Source organism: Acomys russatus, chromosome 2 (genome assembly GCF_903995435.1).
Source record: "Acomys russatus chromosome 2, mAcoRus1.1, whole genome shotgun sequence".
NCBI lineage: Eukaryota > Metazoa > Chordata > Mammalia > Rodentia > Muridae > Acomys > Acomys russatus.
The window spans coordinates 106509585-106533857 of NC_067138.1; the positions used below are offsets into that span (position 1 = coordinate 106509585).

Below are 24273 nucleotides of genomic sequence, written 5' to 3' on the forward strand. Positions count from 1 at the left end.
GGTTCTATGTCTATACACGGTTTAGCTCTCTCAACAACCATATGAATCAGACATAGTAACCGCAGTCAGCCAGTTGATTTCATGGCTTCCACATCCACTAATTCCGTGTGCACAGATTCAACAGACAACAATCAAAATGTCAGGCCTGTAATGTTGTGTATGTGCCCATATGCAGACTCTTTTCTTGTCACTATTCCCCAAACCATGTACTTAACTATTTATGTAGCATGTACCTAATATTAGGTATTAGAAGGCAACTTAGGGATAACAAATATAAGCAGGAGGCTATGTATAGGTTGCATAAAAATACTGTATCATTTTCTATGAGACCTGAGCATCCACAGATTTTGGTACCTGAACAGATTCCTGCCTCCAGGTACTAAGGGATAACTATATCTCCACTTGGCAGATGAGTCCTACGCAACTACATGGGTAGAATAACCATCCTTAGGCCATATAACTATAAAGAGTGAAACTAGAATTTGAACCGTCTCCTTATTTTAACATGTTATTACCTCATTGACAAAGAAAAGGGCTGCAGATAGAGCTCAGCAGTGGAACACTTGCCTAAACCTGTGAGGCCCTAGATTTTATTCCAGCACTGTAATAACAACAAGTAAAGGTGGGGGAGGGGCATGTAGCATGTTCAAGGCTCTTGATTCAATACCCAGCACAACAAAACAAACACCTCAATAAAGTTTCATAACACAAATGCAACTATCTATTTGTCTAGGTTCAATTCTTGCCTCAACTGTGCTATAGTTGTAAGGAATAAGAAATACATGTCCTCCAGCTGAGCAGATTTACTTTAGCCTGTGGGGGTGAAGTCATGCAAACAGGTGATGCTGCAGGCTCAATAGCACATTCCAGCGACACTGGATCTCTCTTTTTTTTTCCATCAGACACCCACAGCCACTTACATTCCGTTTCTGCCGCCACTGGATTCCAAGATTTCCAGTCACCATGACTTCATAAAGAATATTGCCACTGTCATTCGAATGGAACCGATTCAATTCATTTTCTGATGAAATTAGTAGCATAGAAGTCTCAAATATTTCAGCTCCATAATGTTTTGTCAAAGTTTCCAGGGTAGCTAGGTATTTCACCTTCAGGTCATGTGTAGACACACTGCTGTCACAGATGGTCTTGTTGTTAAATTCCTTTAGGAAATCCTTGAAAACATTATTTATTCGCATCCTGGTAAGAAGGTTCCTCTGTCTGATGGATTTATTCAGTGTTTCTGGAATATATCTCTTGTAGCTAAAAGAAAAAAAATTTTAACATACCAGTTAGCAAGAAATGATTAGAAATATGCCTTTATGACTTTCCTTGTATCTGCAGGCAAGTGAGAAAACAGGATCTAATGCCAGGGACTATGTAAACAATTATAAAGCGATTGACACAAATCTCACAGAGAGGGCACACAACATCACATGCTCCACAGATGCAGGTAGACAGGAGCCTCTTACACGTACTGCCAGATTATCTGAGTCACAGTGCAGACAGAAAAGCCGCGTCATGTATATTTCACTTGCTAGTTTTGCTGCTCTGGGCACATTAGGACACACATATGCATTACTAGGATTGAGCATTAGGATGGCGGCACATCTGTAACCCTAGCAGTCTGGAGGTAGAGGTAAGAGGATCAAGAGTTCAAGGTTATCCTCAATTATATAGTGAGTCTGAGAGAGAGAGAAGTGGGGGGGAGAGATTGATTCCCCGGCCCCCCCTCCCCAGACAGGGCCTCACTATGCAACCCTGCCTGTCCTAGAACTTCCTATGTATCAGGCTGGCCCCAAACTCAGAGATCTGCCTCTCGAGGGCTGGGACTAAAGGTGTGCAGCACCAAGCCCAGCGAGGGTTGTCTTTTATGGTTCACTGGAGAGTGGAAATGTGATTCAGCTTCACCGATGGGCTGAAATTACATGGGCTGAATATTAACCTCAAACCACACTTCAATACAATCTTCTGTAACTAATAACTGACCATCCTTCATATCAGAAGTTCTGCTCCCAGGTCACTGAGTGCAGGCTGAGAAGGCGCTCCGATGGCGGAAGTGACAGGAAGCATGCAGGGCGTGCAGAGGCAGGGCGTGCAGGGCACTAATCTGCCTGGACATTTCACTCTAGTTCACATCCCTGAGATTAGTGGTTAGCGTAAAATAAATCACGCCACAATTTTAATCTGCTACTTTGTACAAATATCCAAAGATTTGAGTCATGTAGAGAGATGTCAGAAAGACAGTGTGGCTATCAAACAAGAATGAAAACATATAAGCTAACATTAAAGCTAGGTGAGGGGGAATGTGCCTGTAATTTCAGTACTTAGGAGTTCTTCAGGTAGCAAGAACATGAGTTTGAGGCAGCCTGGACTATGCATGGCAAGACCCTGCTTCAGAACTGATATCCCAGAATAGTAACATGTCCCACAAGCCACTCTGGCTGGCAGGAAGGCTTACCTGATGTCTTTGGGAAGTTCTGGCAACTGCATCTTCTTCATCATGGCATAGTGGGAGATGGCCAGGACAGCCATGCCCAGGCACTCGTTCTCAATGTCGTGCCCATCTTGCTCCGTCTTGGGGTCCCGAATGGGAGCCAGGCATTTGATCAGATCATACTGTCCCTTGGGAGCAAAGAGAAAAACTGAGTCACCACCTAAGCTTCAGGAACCACACATGTTGATCTTGAGAGAAGGGCTGGCCAAAATGTTATGCAGTAAGGAGAGGAATCAGGGTGTCTCCAGCATCAAGACTGTTTCCACCAAAATGGGGCATGAAGCAGCTAAGAACATGTTCTCGCTAGATTACTTAAGTCATTCATTTAGTGAGTATTTACCAAGTACTGTTCAAGGTGCTGGCGAAGAGGCACAAATTCACAAAGCCCCTTCATGAGACTTTCTACACCAAAAATACCTATACACAGTGCTTCAGAAGAAGACAAGTGACACTGGGCTGACAGCGTTCACTTCATAAACATGTTCTAGCTGGCTTAGTGTAAGGACTGGGTGTTGGCAGGGCACCAGCTCCGTTTCAGATGTGGGTTTGGGAAAAGGGGAAGGAGTCACATTGCACAGTGCATCACTACCACAAGCCATTAGTTTGTTCTACATGTGTTATTTATATTTCCAATAGAGAAGAATGTCACAAGAATACACTATCTCCCAGATAGAGGGAGGAACACCGCATTCCACAATCCAATGGGGACTTAAAATAAATAAATAAACAAAACAAGAATGAAAACTAGTACCCACAACAGCCTTGTTCGGAGCAATGATGGGCCAGTGCAGGCTCACACTCACTGCGACCCCCCTGGCTAGGCTTCACCTCAGTCCTCACCACAGCCCAGTTAGAGTCCTACTAGGGGAGGAATCAAATTATGAACACTAGAGACTTGGCAATGAAGAAGGCACATTTCTGGCCTCGTGGAGAGTCCATTCTGAAGAAAAGAAACAGGAAGCAGTAATGTTAGACGCTTGCAAAAAAGAAGAGAGTTGTGGGAGCTGGAGCTGAGACTGCTGTACTGAGGTAAGGTCTGACCCTGACTCCAAGGCACCTTTGCTCCGCACTGTGAAAGCTGCGCCAACTCTCTGCTGGGTATTCACACCTGAGGAAGTGAACTTCCCAGCCACTCCTCCTGGGCAAGGGGTGGTCTGAAAGAGGTTTCTACAGAGACACTCATTACCCTGAAAGCCCTTCAGTTTCATGTTTTTGTTTTGCTTTGTTTTGTTGTTGGGGGTGGGGAGAGGGCTACAGTTCCTCTTCTGTCCACAATCGGACTTTTTTCTTTCAGGTAAAAAAAAGGTCACTGGCCAGTTCCACAAGGTTTTGAAGGGGGTGGGGGGTGGGGTGGAATCTACAGCGACAGTGCTTGATGAGCAGAAAATATCTGAAGCTGAGGCCTTGGGACAAGATGGAGAGCCTGGCTATGAATACTCTAACAACTAGCTCAAGTGACTGCCACTGGCCTTGCTGAAGGTGAGGTTCTAGCACAGAGGAAGCCATGTTCTTCCTTTCTTAGTGAGATCTCCCCATTCACAATGCTCCACAGGCTCCATCTGGAAAGGCTGTCCCTTTCTGCTCTTGTTTTTGCTTTTCTAAGACAGATTCTCACTGTGCAGAGCAGGCTGACCTCACACTCACAGGAGACTTTAAAGCGCTGGGATTGCAGGTTGAGACATCACACCAGCCCTCAGGACTTCTTCTGCAGTATCATTTACGAACTCACTGTTTCCTGTTGTCTAATTTGAGTATACAATAGGTCACACAGAAACTGTAGCATTTTACCTAAGTACCCAGTGCTTAATACAACTGATAAAGCAAGAAGACACAGACACCCAGTAAATCATCCTACATAAATGAACTGATAGGAAACCACTGAAGATAAGTCTTTTTGAGACAAGCTCTCACTATATAGCCATGGATGTCCTGGAAATAAGTGTGTCTATGTGTGTGAGTGTGTAAGTGCGTGTGTACAGACCAGGGTGGCCTCGACTTTGCTATAGTTCTTATGCCTCTGCCTTTTGCCTCCAAAATGCTGTTACTGCACGTACATATCACCAACTAGCCAGACCAGTATTTGTAATGGGTATCTGAAAAAATGAGATGCTGATGAAAGCTGATGAATAAAGAAGCGGTCTATAAACAACATGGACAACATGGTGTTTCCAAAGGCTGTGTACATGGTGTTAACAGAAGGCAGACATTGAAATCAGGAAGCATCACATCAAAAATGTTAGCTATCCCAGAGTAATGCAATTCCAGGCACCTCTAACCTCTCCTGGCCTCGCTACTGCTACACTTTCCCTCAATGGCTGCTCTGTGACCTCTCATGTAGGATGACAGATGACAAAGTGGCAGAAAATAGAGGAAATAAAAGAGAAGTGATTGACCTGGAAAGCACATACTGGGAGCCAGCTCCTTGGCTGACACACTGCCTTCCCCAGTCACCTGGGCAAGAATATCACACATCAGGTGATAAAGCACAACCAAGTACAGCGGCAGAGGCCTTACACTCCCCATAAACTCCAGGCCTGATTTAGGTTTCCTAACCTGTGCAAACAGATACTCCAGTGAACTGGCATCAAGAAGTGGGGTTGCTTCCGGAATCTTTTTCTTCTCATATCCATTTTTCTGCTTCTTTGGAGAATGTCGCCATACAGACTGTTCATTGTCATTGGTGCCATGCCAGTTGGTAAAGTAGAACCTAAAAGACAGTAAAACAATGTCAACTGTGGTGGAGGAGGCCATTTACTGAAGGCCTGGGAGAGATGTCTACCCAGAGAGGCTCACACTGAGGCTGAACTGCCTTGAGGAAATTGGAGACAGAAGGCTTGCACCCACAACCCTTACCACCCTGAGCCAGGATCCCTTCTCACTCTCCCAAATGTGCGGTCACTGTACCTTCAGCACCTCCTCTGGGGCAGAAGGCTAAAGTAATGTCCTAATGATCAGAGGACAACTCTTCTGACACCTCCCCAGATTAAAAAACAAACAAACAAAAACAAAACCCCTACAACCAGTAGCTACTTCACAGCTCTAGTCCTGCTTGGCTGTCCTTCCTAATATCTTTCCATTCAGCTCCACCATGTCTGAAATCAAGTTCTGTCCTACAGTCAACACTAATACGGTAGTGTTTCTTAGGTCTCGGCTGGCTGTAATTGAACTGGTGATGTATTTACAATGAGTATGGCTTCTAAAGAGAAATACAAAACATCAGGTGTGCTGACATGCTCCAAGTGAACAGCATGGCAAGGCCTTATGCCACCTAATCCCAACAGCAATACCTCCAGGTTGACTTCACTGTTTCCTCTATGCAGATGAGGAAAACTAAAGTTCATCAAGGTGAGGTGACCTAACACTCCCAGCCTGACTCACTGCCACTTTGGCCTGCCACCTGCTGAGAAAACAGGCTGTGTTCTGAGCTGTGTGAGAGTGGCTGAGCTACTCTAGCCCAGCTGTCTTCAGGCTGCAGACTCAGCTCTGTCTAGGGCTCCCTGTCAAATATGCCAGTAAGTTGACAGAAAAACAACCATGTCACTGAGAAGCAATGAACAACTCCCACTCTAGAGAGCTGCTGTTAAAGTCAGACAAGAATAGGGCCAGGCCAGGCCGGGCCGGAGGGCTCTCAGGCAGTCTCTGCCCTCTGTGAGTTCCCTGCCCCACAGTAACACAGAACAACAGGAAGTGGGACTCATGTCATAAGCAGAACTACACTGCAGCTTTCACAGTCCCCACACACTTCTCTTTTCCTCTATAAATATCTGTCAAGATTTTACAACCTGACTTAAACTCAGCTTCTTGTGATTTTTAAATGAAGCGTACACATTTCATGGACCCCTGATGACACTGTGAGTCCTTAACACCATGTTTAGTAGGTAACTTGTCACAAATAATAAATGCCACACTAGAGTTTAAGCCTTTTGATGTTGCAACAGGACATTATCATCTACAAATGTGTTGGACAGATACCTTCATAATTATCCTAGGGTGCACACAACCTCCAGGCTACAGGTGAACGTGCCTGGCTCTAGAACACAAACAGTAAGCAGGCACATGGATGAGGCAAGATGCTTCTGCAAGAACAAGATGGGCTGAAGTGGCCAGGAAACAAGCAGGAACATCTTGAAACAGTGTGGGCAAAGTGAGTGCTCCTGGGCAGCAGAGGCCACAGCTGTCTTGCTCAGTACCAAATCCCCAGAGCCACATAGCAGGTGCTAAATATGTGCTTGACAGACAAACAACAAATGATGAGCAAACTCAAGGAGTAGCAATCAACATGGAGAAGAAAGGATGGAAATGTTACTTTGAAGGTCGAAATCAGTATTTTGCAGCTTTCAGTGGTTTACACAAACTGTCTTCTCTGTAGGTCATGAAAAGAACTGGGAGACTGACTGCGTAGTGTACCTTGTACCCAGAAGAACCACAAGCTGCACACACTACTACAGGTCTCCAAAGAGGATGGTAGATTATTCCCTTAATTCCCATGCACATGCTAGGAGACCGGATTCCCATCGCAATAGGAGCTCAAGGGGACCCAGAACTGCTGTAGCTTGTGTTTATGTGGCCCCAGTCACTACAGGACTCCTCACAGGAGGAACGGAGCACACCAGAGAGCAGAGGTCAGGCTCCACTCTTCCCTGGAAGTAAGGAGTGATCTACTGCACCAGCTACAAGGGTTCTACCAGGGCTCTGACTGAAGGCATACAGGCCAGCTAAATTCTGTAGCTAAGGACCATAACAGGGCTACAAACATTAAGTTCACCATGGCACGCTCCCTGCAGGCCTACTGAGAGAAGCACTGAGGACAAGTACTCTCTGAACGTCCAACCCATCATATCCTGTCACATTCATGTAGGACCAAACATCTTTACACTGGTAAGCAAAGTGCTTACAATTCCAGTATTTGAGAGGCTTCTGCAGAAAGAGATTGCAAGTTAAAGGCTAGCCTAGGCAACTTGGCAAGATACCTTGGTGGGGAGGGTGCTCCCTTCAGTACCAAAATCACAACAATACAGAGAATATTAGCATTGTCCCAATGCAAGGTGACACACAAATCTGAGAAATGTTACAGACTAGACTTAAAAATAAAGTATGGTCACCAATATTAACAACTTATTAATTGCTAATGAAGCAAAACTAGAAACAGGAACATGCCACCATGCTTTGTATGTGGGTGCTGGGTGGGGATCCAAATTCAAGCCCTCACAAGCTCTCTATTGACTAGGCCAGCTCCAATGTAACCATAAAATTCTCAAAACTGTCAATTTACTGTAAGATAAAAAAAAAAAAAATACTGAGCGAGCTGTTTACTGAGCTTTGTATACATCAATCCTGATAATGTGATGAGAATTAAAAACAAGCGGGGGTAAGCGCAATGTTCATATAGCCCACACTCCTTTTCAGGATGGGGGAAGAGAGTGCAACAGATGAACCAGATACACCTTGAAAATGGCAGAGAAATAACTCTAAGTTTGCACTTAAACAATGTACTCAATAAAAGTTTTTAAAGTTTCATTTTACTGAGAAGTTATCTTGCTTATAAGGGTTTTTTCCTTTCTTGAAAACAAGTAAAGAATATGACTGGCTTACATGAACATACATCATAAATAACCATTCAAATAATTAAGTAAAAACAGAAAATGTGTGCAAGAGTATTTCCTAAACCAGGGCCAGGATGTCACTAAAACAGTCACGAGCACTTGTTTTCTTACTGCATCGCCTTCACTGGTTAGATTACCAGCTTTCAAGCTCTTTGTAGACTGCTCTAATGCGAATGGCTGAGCTTAGGGTGGTATTTTTTCTCCAACTTCAAAGAGACCGTGGTAAGAGAGCAACATCCTGTTGAAGCACACTGGCAGGTATAAAGTGGAGGTGACAGAACTGGTGTACTTCCTGGCAGCTAACACAAAGGGGATCAGCTAAACACCGTGGGTAACCAATGAAGGAAGATGAGCACCCGCAGCAGCACTGCCAGGGTGGGTTACTAGGTGTGGAACACTTTACCAGCTCATTGCTCTTTGCAGTTCATCAGCTTTCCCACTGGAAAAATGGGAGAGTTGCGTCAGGCAAGCACAGGTCTCTTATAAATGCCAAATGCTGCCATAATGGACTCAAGTCTAGCCGCCTACCCGGAAAGAATCAAAACTCAAGGGCATGCCCCTGCCCAGGGTTCCAGCTGCAAGTCTATACACGTTTGTGATCTCAGAACCAGCCCCAGGCTGTGGGAAGTAAGATTAGAGAAAAACAGCCGGGCGTGGTGGCGCACGCCTTTAATCCCAGCACTCGGGAGGCAGAGGCAGGCGGATCGCTGTGAGTTCGAGGCCAGCCTGGTCTACAAAGTGAGTCCAGGATGGCCAAGGCTACACAGAGAAACCCTGTCTCGAAAAACCAAAAAAAAAAAAAAAAAAAACCAGAGAAAAACAAATCAAAACAGAGAGAGAAGGCTCAGTTGGGGATCTAAAGAGTCCTCTCAACCTGGGGTAAGACACACAGGACACACAGCTCTCCCCACAGACTGGAATGGTGATATAATCAAAACGCAAAGGGAGGTGGCAGCTGGGGTACTACAGAGACCAGAGACTCTGGAAGGTGTTTCCAGCATGGTCTGGTACCCTTTTAGCATCTGAGCTGATCTACCGATTCGATCATATTTACAAAGTCAATATCCTTTTCAGATAGGGCCCCACCTACTTATAAGTTTCATGGCTAAACACACATTAGTTCTGCTTCACTGTTATCTAAAATACTTTTAGTTCTACAGAAGCTACTCAATAAGTGCAGTTACAAAGCCAAACGTCTGCACCGATGGAAGCATCAACTGTCTATGTGGCCTTGGGATATTTAACAAAATTTGCAACATGGGAAAAAGTCAAGTGCCCATCAGAAGAAAAAGAGCATAAAACCAATGAGAGCCCAAAGTTCTCAGCAGTGGATCAAAGCATCACTCCCTGAGAGCAAGACTGAGGATTTCTGTTATTTCTTCAGGTGGTATACAGAGTGCTTCTGAGCCACAACCTTTAATAGGAAATATATATTATATTATAACTTAGTACATACATATATAATTTAGACCTCAAAAGATTTAAAATAAAATAAACTTAGGATATAAAGTATAATGTGTATTATATATTAAAAGACAAGATACCATATATAGTATGGATTTATATTTTATAATATATTTTAAATTATAAATATATTTATATTTAATATATACATATATGTGTATATGATTTCTTGTTGTTGTTTTTTAAAGAGCTAGTTAAAACCCACTAAGTTAAACTTACAACCATTACTCAGCATGTGGAAAACTTTGCTAGAGGGCTTGAATTCTATCTAAACACTCTTTCATCATGTTTATAAAATATAGCAGAGGTGATCAAATTCACTTTGAATTACTCTCCAACATGAAAGACGTCCCTTCTCATAACAAGCAAATAAAATGACAATAGTACTTCTTCCTAAGTGACTCAGGGCCCCAGGTAACATGAGGAAACCAAGCACCAGCTCTGTGTGCTGTACCTCATGCGGTAGTGGAGCCGGAGAGACATTTTGTCATCCACAGTGATGATGTGGTTCGGAGCGTACCAGAGCTTGGTGCTCTCATCGTACAGGGCGAAGAGGTTGTGGCAGAGAGGAGAAATACCTGTGGGAAGAGCACAGTGTTACAGGCAGATGCACCTGGCCTTCTCTTTCCAAAGACTAACATCCAACAATAAAGAATTCTCCTATCCAGAAACAATCTAGGCCCCTTGCATCCGCTCAGGGCAGATACACCTCTCAACTATGTTCACTTGCGTTTCAATCACTCAAGAACCACAGCTCCCCAGGAGTATGTACTGTGTAGCTCCTGGCAAACCAAATTAAAGCCATTTAAAAATAAAAGTTGATACATTTCTCATTACAGGGGTCTTACCAAATTCTGATTAAAAGATAAAAAGGCAATCTCGGAAATAGGCCCAGAGACCCCATCTGATCTGTGCCTTTTTAATCACAACAAGGCAAGAAATGTCTGAGGAAGGTAGGAATTCCTCAATCTGTTTCCTATAATTTGTTTAAACAATTCTGATACTGTGATTATACATCATGCATGCAAAGAAGTTCCTGGCCAGCGTACAAACTGCATATTAGGATAATCAATAAACAAAGTGACTTTTGTCAGTGATTAAAATGTATTATAATTAATAATTAAATATACTTAAGTACTCTGTACACTATCATAAATGTATTTATTAGCATTAACAAGCAAGAAGATCTCTTAACAAAGCTGGCCCAATAGTACTGTGCCTTCCCACTCCACTACCTGCTCCTTTAATAATAACTAGTGGGAAAGCCAGATTGGGAAGCACCTTGCTGCTGGCCCATCAGGAGACAGCACACACCTGTAGTCCAAGCAGAAGAATGAAGGGATATGAATGCCAACGATCATTTGTTATTGACATCTTCAGCTCTAGCCAAAGTTCAAACTAAGAGATAGTAAACTTAAATTAACATCCCCCCCCACCTCATCCCAGTAAAAAGAGTGTTTCTCCTGAAACAATAGTGACTTGACAAGACCACTTCTTGCCCTCACAGCTTCTCCCCTGGGTTGAGACGTTACAAGTGCCTGGGCATCTCAAAGTCCTCTTCCATCACTTCAACCTGTGCCTCTCAAAACAAAGAGGGAGCTGGGGCTAGTAAGATAGCTCAGCGGGTAAAGGCACTTGCCACCAAGCCAGATGACCTTCGTGCTATCCCTGGAGCCCACACGGTAGAAGGAGAGGACCAATTCTTGCAAGTCATCTTCTGATCTCGACACTTGTGCTCACACATGCATGTGCGTACACATGTGCACGCACACACAAACACACACATACACACCCACACACAAAGAAATGTAAAAGAAAAAGGAAACAAAGAAGAAAGTCTTCCTTTCAGTCACATATTCCTTTGGTAACAAGAGCCAACAGCTTTCCACCTGTGACACTAGGACCCTTTGGGTGTGCTCCAGGTTTGCACCTGTGACACCAGGACCCTTTGGGTGTGCTCCAGGTTTGCACCTGTGACACCAGGACCCTTTGGGTGTGCTCCAGGTTTGCACCTGTGACACCAGGACCCTTTGGGTATGCTCCAGGTTTGCGCTTATAAACTGGTCTTGGAAAGATGGCCTTAGAAACTCAGCCTTTCTTTATATATCTCCTCATTTGAATGTGCATGTACGTATTTGAAGCATAATCTATATGTAATTGTGACATTGTCTGCAATTTTACAATGAGTCTAACTCTAACATCACACATACCCATAACTGGCAAGAAACAAGTAAAGCAAAGATATGTTTTTATATAAAAGTACCAAATAACAACAATACTGCTAAACACTACATGCCAGGCATCAGATTAGCATTACACTTTTTTCTTTTATTTATTTATTATTATTGTGCCTGTGTGTATAATATATATGTGTGGCTATGCACATTTCATGGTGCACATGTGGAGGTCAGAGATATTTTATGGAAATGGTTCTCTCCTTCCAAATACTGTCACTCTATATTCTGAGTCCTGGGGATTGAAGACACACTGCAGACGCCTTCCCCTATTGAGCTCTTTACTAACTCCCCTCCCCCCCAAGATACGGTTTCTCTGTATAGCCTTGGCTGGCTTGGAACTTATTCTGTAGACAAGGCTGGCCTCTAACTTACAGAGATCCTCCTGCTTCTGCCTCCTAAGCACTGGGATTAAAGGTGTGTGCCACCACTGCCTAGCCCCTTTATTATCTTGTAATCTCCCTGATACTTAAATGAAATAGTATTATTTTATCATTTTACAATATAGCAAACTATGGCCTCCTGCTGTTCACTCTTATTCAAGATTATACAGCTAACAGCATGCAGACTTGAGATGCAAACTACTAAGGGGTTGAAGCAATGAAAACTAAAAACAAACAGACAAACAAACAAAAACAACAACTTTAGCACAGCTGGGTGAAAAACGAGGAAAGCAACACTGTCCCAACACCACTTACTATAATCTGTAACATTCAGTGTTCATGTATTTTCAAGTTAACAGAAGAAATATCATCCATTCTCTACACACTGGGCTGAGGAACAAACACCCCTATTGTCAGACCCTGACAAACTACTGTCTAGCAAGAGTTACTTAAAAATATGACTTCCCTTTCCCATAGTCCACAGAGTTCAGCCATTTCATCCCACGTGCTACTGGGTTAGTAAGAGCCTACCACTCTTCCCTGTAACCTAAGCCTCTCCCATTTGTTGGTCTTCCGGAGTATAAAGCACTTTAGGCAGAAAGATGTGTACTAGGAAGTAAGCACATCCTCCAGACAAGCTACATTACTAGCAAGATCTTAAACTGTCTACAACACTCCCACAATGCTGCTCTCACAGCTGAGGCCATAGGCAGAGCATGGACTAGGCTCTCCAGCATCATAGCGAGTTACTTCATCACTATAAGAAGAGTTATTATGTTTCTTTCCATAAAGCTTTCTTGGGATACAATTAACAACTCTAAAATCCACCTGCTTTAAGTGTATATTCCAATGAACTTCAGTAAATTAGGTGGGTGAGATATGTGGCTGTGTTATGGTTTTATGGCCTTTCTTTACTTTCATATAAAATTAGGTAGGTAAACACTATGCACCTCCATGTGGGAAGGATTATGAAAGGACACTTATCTTGTTAGGTCCTTTGGCTCTCTCTCTCTCTCTCTCTCTCTCTCTCTCTCTCTCTCTCCTCTCTCTCTCTCTTCTCTTCTCTCTCCTCTCTCTCGTCTCTCTCTCTCTCTCTCTCTCTCTCTCTCTGTGTGTGTGTTTTAATTAATTTTCAGGTTAGCATACAAAGGCTTATCATGGCATTTTCAAACACATGCATTTTCATAAACAAATCTAACTTTTTAAAAGAGACAATGAACGGCCTTACTGTCCTTTTCACAATTTAGCATGGCCAAGCCAGAGGACAACCCTAAGATTCTCACTTCAACCTGGCACCCATGGAGAAAACAAACCAAGTAACACATTAGGAAATAGTACTACTGATTTCATGCACTTGCACTGGGTGCTTTACACAGCATCTCAGCTAGTGTTAATGTCATTCCAATTACAGAGATGTGAAAGAAAAGAGAATCGAGCTTTGTCTGGATGTGGTGGTAAATACGTGCAATCCCAGCACATACTCGGCTGTCAGGAGAAATACAGCTTTGAGGCTGTCCCCAAGACTGAGACTCCCAGAAAGCAAGGGCCATTCCTTGGTATTCTATAGCTAGCTCATAAACGATAAAGGAGAAAGAAATACACCACGTTTCAGTGAGAAGAAAAAGTCCAAGATTAAGAAATAGGCAGAATCTTTCCTTCCAAAACGTACACCTTGTTCTCAGAAGAAATAAAAAGAGGAGAGACTCCACAAGTACTTCTAGACAATGCACCACTCCAAGCCCAAGCCTGGCAGCCAGTACTCACTGCACTCCTGGGCGGCCCTGATGCACAGCTCCTCGGCGGTGTACTCTCCACTGCCCAGGCGGAGGGGCTCTCTATCCAACAGATAGAAGGTCACTTCCACTCCTGGCTCAGGGACCACCTGCTTCACCTCGGTCTTCTTGAAGCTCCTCATTTTAGCACAGAAAGCCATGGCATTGCAGTCCTCTTTTATATTTAGATACTGTGGGGAAGGAAGATAAGACGGCACAGTCATTCCACGCGCTGTTTGCTATGAAGCCGGCACCTGTGATACTGGATGAGAACGTCTACCCTTTTTCTTTCTGAATATCAACTAGGTGAGGGCTTATAAGAGATGAAACTATAGAAATAATTAATTATGCACAGTAACTAAGCAGTCAAACCATATTCTGGAAATCAGAATGAGGTTAGGCATGATTTCCTTTCTTTCTTTATTTGCAAACTAGTTGAAAAACAAGTTCTCATCTGGAGTCACCGACGATAAAGTGCTGGCACATAATTAGACTACTACTGCCTCTGCTGGAATCACATAACTTATAAGTAACCTACGGAAAGACTCGGTCTTTCCATTACAGAACAGCAAACTTGGTGAAGACACAGACCACGTTGTCTCAGTATTGGTGCCCTCATCTGAGGCAGTGCACACCATGTGACTGCCACTTATACATTCTTATAATCACACGAAAAGGCCATGAAAGGTGATGACCGGAACAGATCCCTGTCACCTGGAGGGAGCAAGAGGACAGGCATCTTGTAAGTCTTTGCAAGAAAATCACTCACAAGGCCTTCAAAACAAGTGGGGCTGGGCCAAAGGAGCAGTCCCAGGCACTGAGTCTAGGGCAAGGGCAACGGGGGAAAAGAGCAAGGGGAACCCCACCTATCCTTCCAGCCCTTGCCCAACACCAGTGACCTCCCAACCATTTTCCTGCCCCCAAACTACCTGCTTCCTTCCTGCCAGCCCAAGCTTCACTTAAGCGCCCAAGTATTATCTCTGTAACACAGATCAGATGCTCCACTAGGTGCCCATTATCTGAAGACTAGTCTCAAACTGAAACAGCCCCTTATCTCCCAGGTGGCTGGCCCTCTCACCCCATCTCGCTCTCCTAGCTGCTTGAAACCCAAGCCACTAGGTAGCTCTGTCCCCTGGCTCGCACCCGTTCTGTTCGCGGTGCTGTCTTCACATATACTGATCCCACTACAGAAATACACTCATCTCTTAGCTTTCACGGCAAAGTTCAATCCTCTTTAGAAACCAGCACACTAGCTAGAACTAGCACTTCCTCCAAGAAGCCTTCACTAAGCCCCCACTATACCCTTAAGCTGGATGCCATCTCTCCTGTGCTCCCAAACGTGTCACACTAGCCACAAGGTAATATGGCCATCATATGTACTTGGCTGTCTGCTGTGACTTTCCTGAGCATAACAGCTAAATTCATCTTTGTATGATGTACAGTATGAAGTACAGAGGCTTGCATGCAGTGGGCACTTGGAAAAGGATAAATCCCCAAACACGAAGAGTCCTACACAGCACATCCGGTCATAGCCCTCAGCACCAAATCCATTTGCTTAGTCTGCTGTGGTGATAGGAAGTGAAGAACGGGAATAACCCCCCTACCCCGGCCAGGTATGGGTCTCATTGTTACAAATCAAAGGGATTCCATTTTAATTTATAATATCCCAAATAATCTAAAAGCCAGAATCTACTTGAAATCAGGGCAAAGACTAAGTAAATGACTTATTCTATAGTTCACATAAGCAGGCGAAAGCCCAGCACTTAGACTCTAACTTGATCACCCTGAAAAAACAAAATGGAAGTCAACAGTATTTTAAGCCTGCTTCACAGCCAGCATAAGACAAAAACAAAAGAAAACAAAAAACAAACCACTATCTTAGAGATTCTTTGTGGACACAACAGAAGACGAATTCAAAGACTATAAGCTATACCTTAACTCTAAAGAAATAATCATGTAGCCACACAAACTGTTTATGTACAAATCACAGTGCTATAAGCAACAGAAAGAAATACCCACTGACAACTTCTGACAAGAGAGGGCACACTGTACAATGTTTTTCCACAGCAGTTTAAAATGAAGACGTAGAACCACATAACCAACATGTACAACACGAAGTGAAAGAGCATAACAGGTGCATTAGGAGCCTTGGAGTAATGCACTATGCACAGCAGCCTAGAGGAACAGAGGACACACTGTTAACAGTAGTGCTATCCAGGAGAGATTACAAGAAAACTTTACTTTCTGAGGCTTCGGGGTCAACAGATTGTTTAAGCCAGCATACCCAACACTGGGAATGAATAATATACCGATTAAATAGGTAGACAGGCAGAGAGGCTAATTGGGAGGCAGACAGACAGGCAGACATAAAGGCCAGAGCACAGACAGTACTACAGGCTGAAGGTCACAGGTTAAGGCCAGGTACAATAGTACAGCCCTAATCTCAACACTGAGACAGGAGAATCTCACATTCACAACCAGTCTGGGCCACAAAGTGAGGCCCTACTTATTTTGAAAACAACAGAGAAAGGCAAATGTGCATACCTGCATTTATTCGGTTGTCCAGTATCCCAGGAAAGCAGACCGGATTTTCTTCTTTACTTTCCAAAGCCCATTCAGACCTGATCTAGAGACAAAAATCAAACAATTAAATAAGAGGTAATTAGATTTGAAAATAAGAGAGTATTTTCATTAAGGAAACAGCAGAATCTACATATATAAGGAAATGCATTTAGAAGAACGGTGATGACTGAAAGAGACACTAAATCAGCACAGACAACCTACGCAGAAAAATCAAAGATGAGGTTTTTTGTTGTTGTTGTTTTTTGTTTGTTTGTTTGTTTTGTTTTTGTTTTTGTTTTTTTGGTGGGTTTTTTGTTGTTGTTTTTTTGGGTTTTTTTTTGTTTGGTTTTTCGAGACAGGGTCTCTCTATGAGCCTTGGCTGTCCTGGACTTGCTTTGTAGACCAGGCTGGCCTCGAACTCACAGCGATTCACCTGCCTCTGCCTCCCGAATGCTGGGATTAAAGGCATGTGCCACCACACCCAGGGTCAAAGATATTTCATTGCGCCAAGAAAAGAAGGCAGAACTTTTGCTCCCTGGTGTAAAGTGCTCTGTCCTAAGAACAGCTCTCAACACCTCTCTCCTGACAGTGAGTGACAGTGCAGGTGACAAAGGTGCTCATTCCTAAAAAGTAGTTTTGTCAACAAACAGCTATCAACTTAGGGATGCAAAGTTGGCCTCTCTTTATTACTAAGCATATCTTACCAGAATCTGCAGAAGTGCAGCCCTGGGCAGTACAGAGCAGACAGAGACTAGGAAGCGAAATATGAAGTTGGGGTAGCAGTAGCTCTCTCCACCTCATAGCGTCACCACGGAAAGCAACACAAATAAAAACCCAAGAGCAGGAGAGTAAGGGCTACAGCGTGCTACCTCTTGTGTCCTCTCACCCACTTGGTGACAGGCTAGAGACAGTAGAAGAATCCTTTCTGCAATGGCAGAGGCTTTAGTAAAAGTAATGATGGTGGACACTGGAGAGATTGCCCAGTGGTTAAGAACATTTGTTCTTGCAGAGGACCTGGGTTTAGTGCTCAGCACCCACATGTGTCATGCAACTATCCATAACTCCTGTTGCTGGGGATCCGATACCTTTCTCTGAGATGCAAGATGCCCAAACATATACTCAAGCAAAATATCCAATCCACAGAAAATAAAATAAGTTTTTAAAAAGTAATGACCATAGGCCAGGCAAGAAATAAGAGTGTGAATTTTGATGTGACAACTTTGATTTGGCAACCTGTTCCTTTTCACACAGGGAATGGGTAAAACTTGTTAAGAACACAGCTGCATGGACAAAACTTGCTAAGAACCCTGACCAGGAACTCTGCTTTCAAACACAAAGAAACGTGCCCCAAACCAGGAAAGCCTCAGAGACTCAGAGCCCTTTAAAGCAGCAGAGATTTTAATAGTCCAGCCAGGCCAAAGTTACTTCCATGGGAACTATTGCATAATCCTTTTTAGTACTTAAAGCTTTTCAATATGTACCACTGGGCCATGCACTACTTAATCTGAAGAGTCAGAATTTCTCTGGGCTTCACACAAGCTTTAAGGCAAGACAAAAGTCACTAACCTGCTCCTACAACCAGTCCTGACAACCTATAACCATGATTAGTTTGGTTTACCACTCTTGTTATCTGCTGCAAACAGCACTACCCTGAATCAGTGTATCTCACCTCCAGTACTGTTGGGCAGACAGTACGGTAGCTCAGATCAGGGAGACAGCCTGAACTCTGAGGACCGTAGTTAGCTACAGGATTCTTAGACAGTACACAATTTACTCTGATGTTCTGCCTGCTCAGTTAATATAATGAACTCTCAGAGAACTGACATTCTAATAATAAAAAATAAGTCGCACAGCATTTAAGAGACATGCTAGGACCTGTACTAAGCTATTCAAAGCACTGTGGATCTACTTACAAGAAAGGATGGCTGACCTGTTTATGATGCCAAGTAATTCTGTTGTTCCATTTGTCCAGTGCTTCATGCAAGAAGCACTGTCAAAAAAAGGCAGCCCATGACTTACCTGATCACTTGTAGAGAAAGCAGAAAAGGAGCAAAATCTACACACTGGTTTGGGAAACCAAATTGTGTGTCTTACTACAACAGAAAGTCTTCAGTGCCAGAAAAACAGACCAGCAGGAGTCATAAAACATCATTTAAAAACACCCTTCACTGGGGATTTCAAATGAATGTCAAGAAGCTTAGCAAATAGGAGCAATAAAGTTGAACAACCCATAGTGCCTGGTGAGAGGCGTGAACTCTTCCCCTTACTACACAGGCAAGAAGAAGTAGTTTTCACTCAGTGACAGAGGGTTACCGTGTAGCCCAGGTCTGAAGGTCCTGGTTTATGCAGGGGAGAAATCAGAGAAGTTCTATAGATTTCTCAAATTCTTTATCTTTATGTAAGCAGCAAGCAGCTCTGATAGTTTCTGACTGGTGGACAAGTAAAACAAACAAAACAGTTTTGTGAGAACACACCCAACTCAAAATGATTTCCAAACAGGCAAAGCTCCAGCAATTTCTCTATGACAATCCAGATGGCTCCTAAAGTGTTAATATTTGTGTAGGAGATGACTATGTTTTAGATGGAGGGCAAAACAGAGACTGAACTAGACAGTTGTATTGTTCCAGAATGTTATCATCAGAGTGCGTCTAAGCCAAAGTCCATTGCCAGATGTGTGTAGCAAAAAGACTGAGTGATGGCTAAAATGGTTAGAATCTAAATTAAACATTGCATGTGTTTGGAATTTTCACTAAAGACACCGTCTTGTCAGGCGCTATGGTGCATGTCTTTTAATCGTAGCACTTGGGAGGCAGAAGCAGGAGACTCTCTTTGAGTTAAAGTCTAGCCTGTTCTAAATACTGAGTTTCAGACCAAAAAAATACTGTCTTATCTACCATGAGTTATTTTAAGTAATCGAAAACCTTTCTAAAGCAGAAAGTTTCAACATAATGTTGAAAAACTCAAGAGAAAATGAAATATACATAATTCATATATAAAATTTTGAGCGGTCTTGGCTGGGAAGCTGCTGGATAGAGCCACCGAATAAGCAGAAGCCTGGTCCCACATTCTGAAGTCCAGCCTGCTGAGGGGTAGTTACAAAGGCTGGAGTCCTACTGACCTGGACCACTTGAATCTGGCTTCGCAGGCAAATTACTTAACATCCCTGAACCTCAATATTCCCAGCCCAAGTGAGGAGATAAAAATAGCATTTATCTCACAGGACTGGCAGGAGCTAAACATCACACATAAAGCACCCAACAGACTTCAACTCTCAGCATACTCTTGATATTGGCCATAATTTCTGTCTCCTGACTATGGTTAGTGATGCAGTTCCAATGAAGGAGGAGCCTCAAGGTGCACAAAGTGACTTCACAGTTTACGACAGAGTAAATTGTGGCTCTTCAATCTGTAGAAAGTCTGAGCTATGTTTAGCTAATCAGTATGAGTGAGAAGAGTCCTAATGTGTGGCTCCTGATTCAAGGACCTTACCCTTTCCACAGGGCAAGAAATCATCCTACAATCACCACCACCCCAGTCTCCTCTTCCCCCGCCCCCCTGTAGTTTTCAGTCTAATATCCACCCAGCACACTGATCTCACTGCAAGCCTTCTAAAAGAACTGTCCAAAAAAAAGCCATTAAACTGGGTGTGGTGGTATAGGCCTATAATCCAGCACCCAGGAGGCTTAGAAGATTACAAATTCCAGCCTAGCTTAGAAAGTAAGTTGAGGTCAACCTGGTCAGCATAGCAAGACCTTGTCTCAAAACAAACAAGAGCAGCAAAGTCATTAAACTGTCCCACCCTGAGTGTGCTCCAGCCCACAGCTCCAGCACCACTGCCACCCTGGACACACAGCAGTACTCCAGTTACACAGCACAGGCCTACCTTGCCTGGACAGGAAGCTTTCTTAAGGTCCTCACACACATGGGTCAGGAAAACCATCTGCTGTCTTCCAGTTGCACCACCACTGCCTCCCACCCACAGCACCACAGAGAGACTTTCTCTGTCTCTCCCAAGACCCCAGCACTTTGCCGAGACCTGCGTAATGTTCTGCTGAGAGCATAGCAAGATACTGTAAAGCCGCTGGATTCCAGCCAAAAGGATGACATAATAGAAATACAAAACTTGTACTTTTTTTTCCTGTCAGCGAGTCAGAATTATAGCTTTTCTATATGCCATTCCTGTCACACAGAATCACTCACTTCTAACTATAGCAGCGATTCCAGGAATACCGCACAACAGTAAATGCCTCTTCGTTTACAATAAACTTCTAGGGATGAACAAATGATCAATGCCAAGTCAATGGGTCGGGCTCTGCCTTGTTTCCAGAGAGCCTGCTTTAGCTAAAGAGGAAGTCTCTGATTGAGCAAACAGTACTTTGTTTAATTAAAGTCAGTCAGTGTCTTCCTAAAAGCCACACTGCATCAAGATGCTATGCAGCTCGATTTTTCTTTACTTTTCCTTCTTTTAAACTAATTACCACTAATGTATCTATAATGCTATTACAGAGGCCATGATAAGATTTAGTGAAGCCATTTCCACTGTCTTCCTCGAAGTCAAAAATATGGTGGCAGAAGTGGATACTCAAAAGGAGGAAGCAGGGCCAGGCCTGGCAGCACAGCCTGTCAGGCCAGCACTTAGGAAGAAGAGGCAGAAGGCTCATGAGGCTGAAGCCACCCGGAGCTACAAAGCAAGTTCCAATAGCCTAGACCACATGAGGCCTTATCTCTATAACAGGAGTATGGGACTGGAAGGCAGATGACGGATGGACACAGACACCTAGTCTTTCCGTCAGCACTTCCTAAACACTCATCAAACGTACTTGTGAAGCCCCTGCAGCATAACAATGAAACCTAGCTTGTATTTACATGTTTTGTCCCTAAAAGGCGCTTTTGGATCTTTGACCACATTGGGGATTCATAGTCCCTTCCACAGATGAAAAGTCCTGGCTTAGCCCAGTCCCATGATCAACTGCCATGAGTGTGCAGTGAGTGCCCGTGCTGGCAATTCCTTCCTTTCCGGAAAAGATGCAGGCTGCAAGGGATCTACAGACAAAACAGGAGCAGAGACTTTGCATGCATGCACAGCAAAACCTTTAGGTCTATTTCCAACTGATAAGACAAACAGGAGCCTCAGCATCTGGAAGAGGCATTGTCGGATGTCAAAACTGATAGCAGGGACTGTGCAACCAAGAAGGCATGATGTGAGGCTGGGTCTGGGAAGCCACCTGGGAGAGGAGCAGCTCCCAGCTTGGAAAAATCAAAACTGTACAGGAAGATGGGTATGCAACTGTTCTAGAAATGGGCCAGAAGAAAGGAAAATCCCTAGCATAGTACCAGCAGGTGTTTAGACCAGAAGTACCCGGGAGGAGCTCATAGAAAAAAACAGGAAACAGTGGATGTTATGGAAAAGTGCAGGAGGGTGCAAAATGGCCATGCATTAGCCAGTAAGCCTCCTAAGATCTCAGGATTCAAGTTCTACTTGGTGAAAAAGTACTGGATGAGCTCTAAGTCTCTACAGATGGAAGCAGTCAGAGCTCTGGGCCTCTCTCTAGTCGCCCCAACCTGGGCTAACCAATCAGATCTTATACTTCCTGTGTGACCTTGCATACTTCCTTAACCTCTCTGAGTTTCTGTTTCCAACATAAAACAGTAATTACAAAGCTGACTATTCTGCACAATTGTTATGATGATTGGAGATTTCCCTAATGTTATGTTAACATTAAAAGCTTTACAGTCATTCGGTCAGTTTCTGTTAAATTTACTCAAGGCTTTAAATTTTTTTAGATTTAAAGGGGATGTGGCTCATTATCAAAAGTGTCTGCTGCATAAGCATGGCGACCTCAGTTTAGATTCCCAGTACCCCTGTAAAAGCTGGGCAAGGCAGTGCATGGCTGCAAGGCAATCACAGAAGGAGTGCAGAGAGGTGACACTGAGACACTCACTGGCCAGCCTAGGTGAGGTGATGCCTGGAGCTGACCTCTGCCCTCCACACCCACATGCGCACATTCAAATGAACAAGTGTATACATCTGGGGGGCAAGGGATAAAGCAAATGTGAAAAACTGTGCTGTGCCACAAGTTGACACAATTTTTCACTAATGTAACTTCGGCACTGTCATGAAACCAAGGACAAAGAGCCTTGCTTACTTGGCAAAGCCTAAAGGAAACCATGACTTTAGGCACTTGGCATTCTCAGGTAGTTATTTCTCTGAGTAGTGAGAGTAAGAATGAGGGTTGAGGGAAGGCCACCGTTGCTGCCACCACCACCGTGGGTCATCTGCCATCACCAGCGGGGGACTCTGCTTCCTGCACATGCCCTGAAAACTTAGTACCCAGAAGGAGAAAGCAGAGCACCTCAACCCTGAAGCTTGTGGAAGACCACTAAGGAGAACAGGCAAGCAATGCAGATAGATCACCTGTTGGAAAACCCCAAACATAATGTCTACTCAGCCTATGTTCTAAAGGACCTTGACTACTGCCTCAAAATATATTTGGATTAAAAATAAAAAGAGAAAATTAAGTGGAAAAAAAGTTTTGCCTCTAGAGACTCCAAGCACTTCTCAGTCAAGAAATTATGATCAATGTTTATGATTATACTTTTCTTTTTCTTCCAGGCTGGAGATTAAACCCAGTCAAAGCAAACACCCTCCACCACTGAACCACACACACAGCCCAAGGTGCCACCCTTAAATTGCAGGCAGAGCTCTGAGCAGATGACACTGGTGCAATATGGAACACAGTCAGGCCTCCAGCCGACCACAGCAGGCAGAGCTGAGACCCCTTTCTGCCCTCTAGGCCATGCCCATTCCTACAGCACAGCCACAGTTCACTCTGTAGGGACTGTGACTGGATTGAGAAATACATAACACTCATGGGCTTCATAGGAGGAAGCTTCTGTCAGGCAAGGTGGCTCATGCCAGCAATTCCACACTCAGGAGGCAGAGGCAGGAGGCTTGCCATGAGTTTGAGGCCTCCCTTTCTTTTGTTTTTGTTTTTGTTTTTGTTTTGTTTTGTTTGCTTGCTTGCTTGCTTTAGGCAAGGCCTCCCGGTCTTACACAGTAAGCTTTGAGGCCAGCCTGGGCTACAAAGTGAGACCCTGTTTTAAAAATCCAAAAAGGAAGCAAACAAATAAAGTCTTATCTTCACTGTGTGCTAGTCACTATTTTAAATGTTACCTTATTTTCGTTCATCTAATACACTTTTTAAAATGTGAGGTAGATTTGACAGTCCACTAATGAACATGAATTCATACAAAGTTTGAAAATCACTAGTATAAAATACTCAACAAAGTTACAAAGAATAAAATTTGCCCCATATTCCCATCTTTATTTAATATGTGTCTCTGCCCAGCTGAGCATGAAACAGCAAGCCATACTTCCTCTGGTGCCCCACAGCATGAAGCTAAAAACACTACAACATAACTGGCTGGGTAGAAACTGGGCACAAGAGAACTCAGTCTCCACCAGTGTCCCCTCCTAAACAGTTAACCTTCTATGGTCATACTATAGTTCCATTTTAAGTTCTGCCAATTATCCCTACCCTTACCAATGCTGTATTTCCACACACCCAGGTTCTGCCTCTGAGAAAGAGAGTCTGTCATAATAGACCGAGCTCAGTTGGCAATCTCGACTTGCCAGACTCCGACCTTTCCAACAGAGCCCCATGTCACTTCCCAATGAGTCCCACAGAACCTAACAAGCTTTAATTTCTAGTTCTTTAGTTTGCATCTGGTCACAAATCTGACGATATTCCCATTGAAAAG

The 24273-nt window shown here is 43.7% G+C and overlaps 1 protein-coding gene and 1 pseudogene across 1 annotated transcript in view; one reads left to right on the forward strand and one right to left on the reverse strand.

Moving 5' to 3' along the window:
• Positions 1-24273, reverse strand: part of Jak1 (Janus kinase 1) — a 129213-nt gene that overhangs the window by 29137 nt on the left and 75803 nt on the right. The window contains exons 2-7 of the mRNA XM_051164747.1: positions 16495-16576; positions 13943-14141; positions 10016-10139; positions 5048-5201; positions 2459-2622; positions 921-1260 (exon numbers count right to left, since the gene is read on the reverse strand). Of these exons, the coding sequence (XP_051020704.1) occupies positions 921-1260; positions 2459-2622; positions 5048-5201; positions 10016-10139; positions 13943-14141; positions 16495-16500 (987 nt within the window). The 5' untranslated portion in view covers positions 16501-16576. The remainder of the gene's footprint in view (positions 1-920; positions 1261-2458; positions 2623-5047; positions 5202-10015; positions 10140-13942; positions 14142-16494; positions 16577-24273) is intronic.
• LOC127207532 (uncharacterized) lies at positions 7474-7574 on the forward strand (annotated as a pseudogene).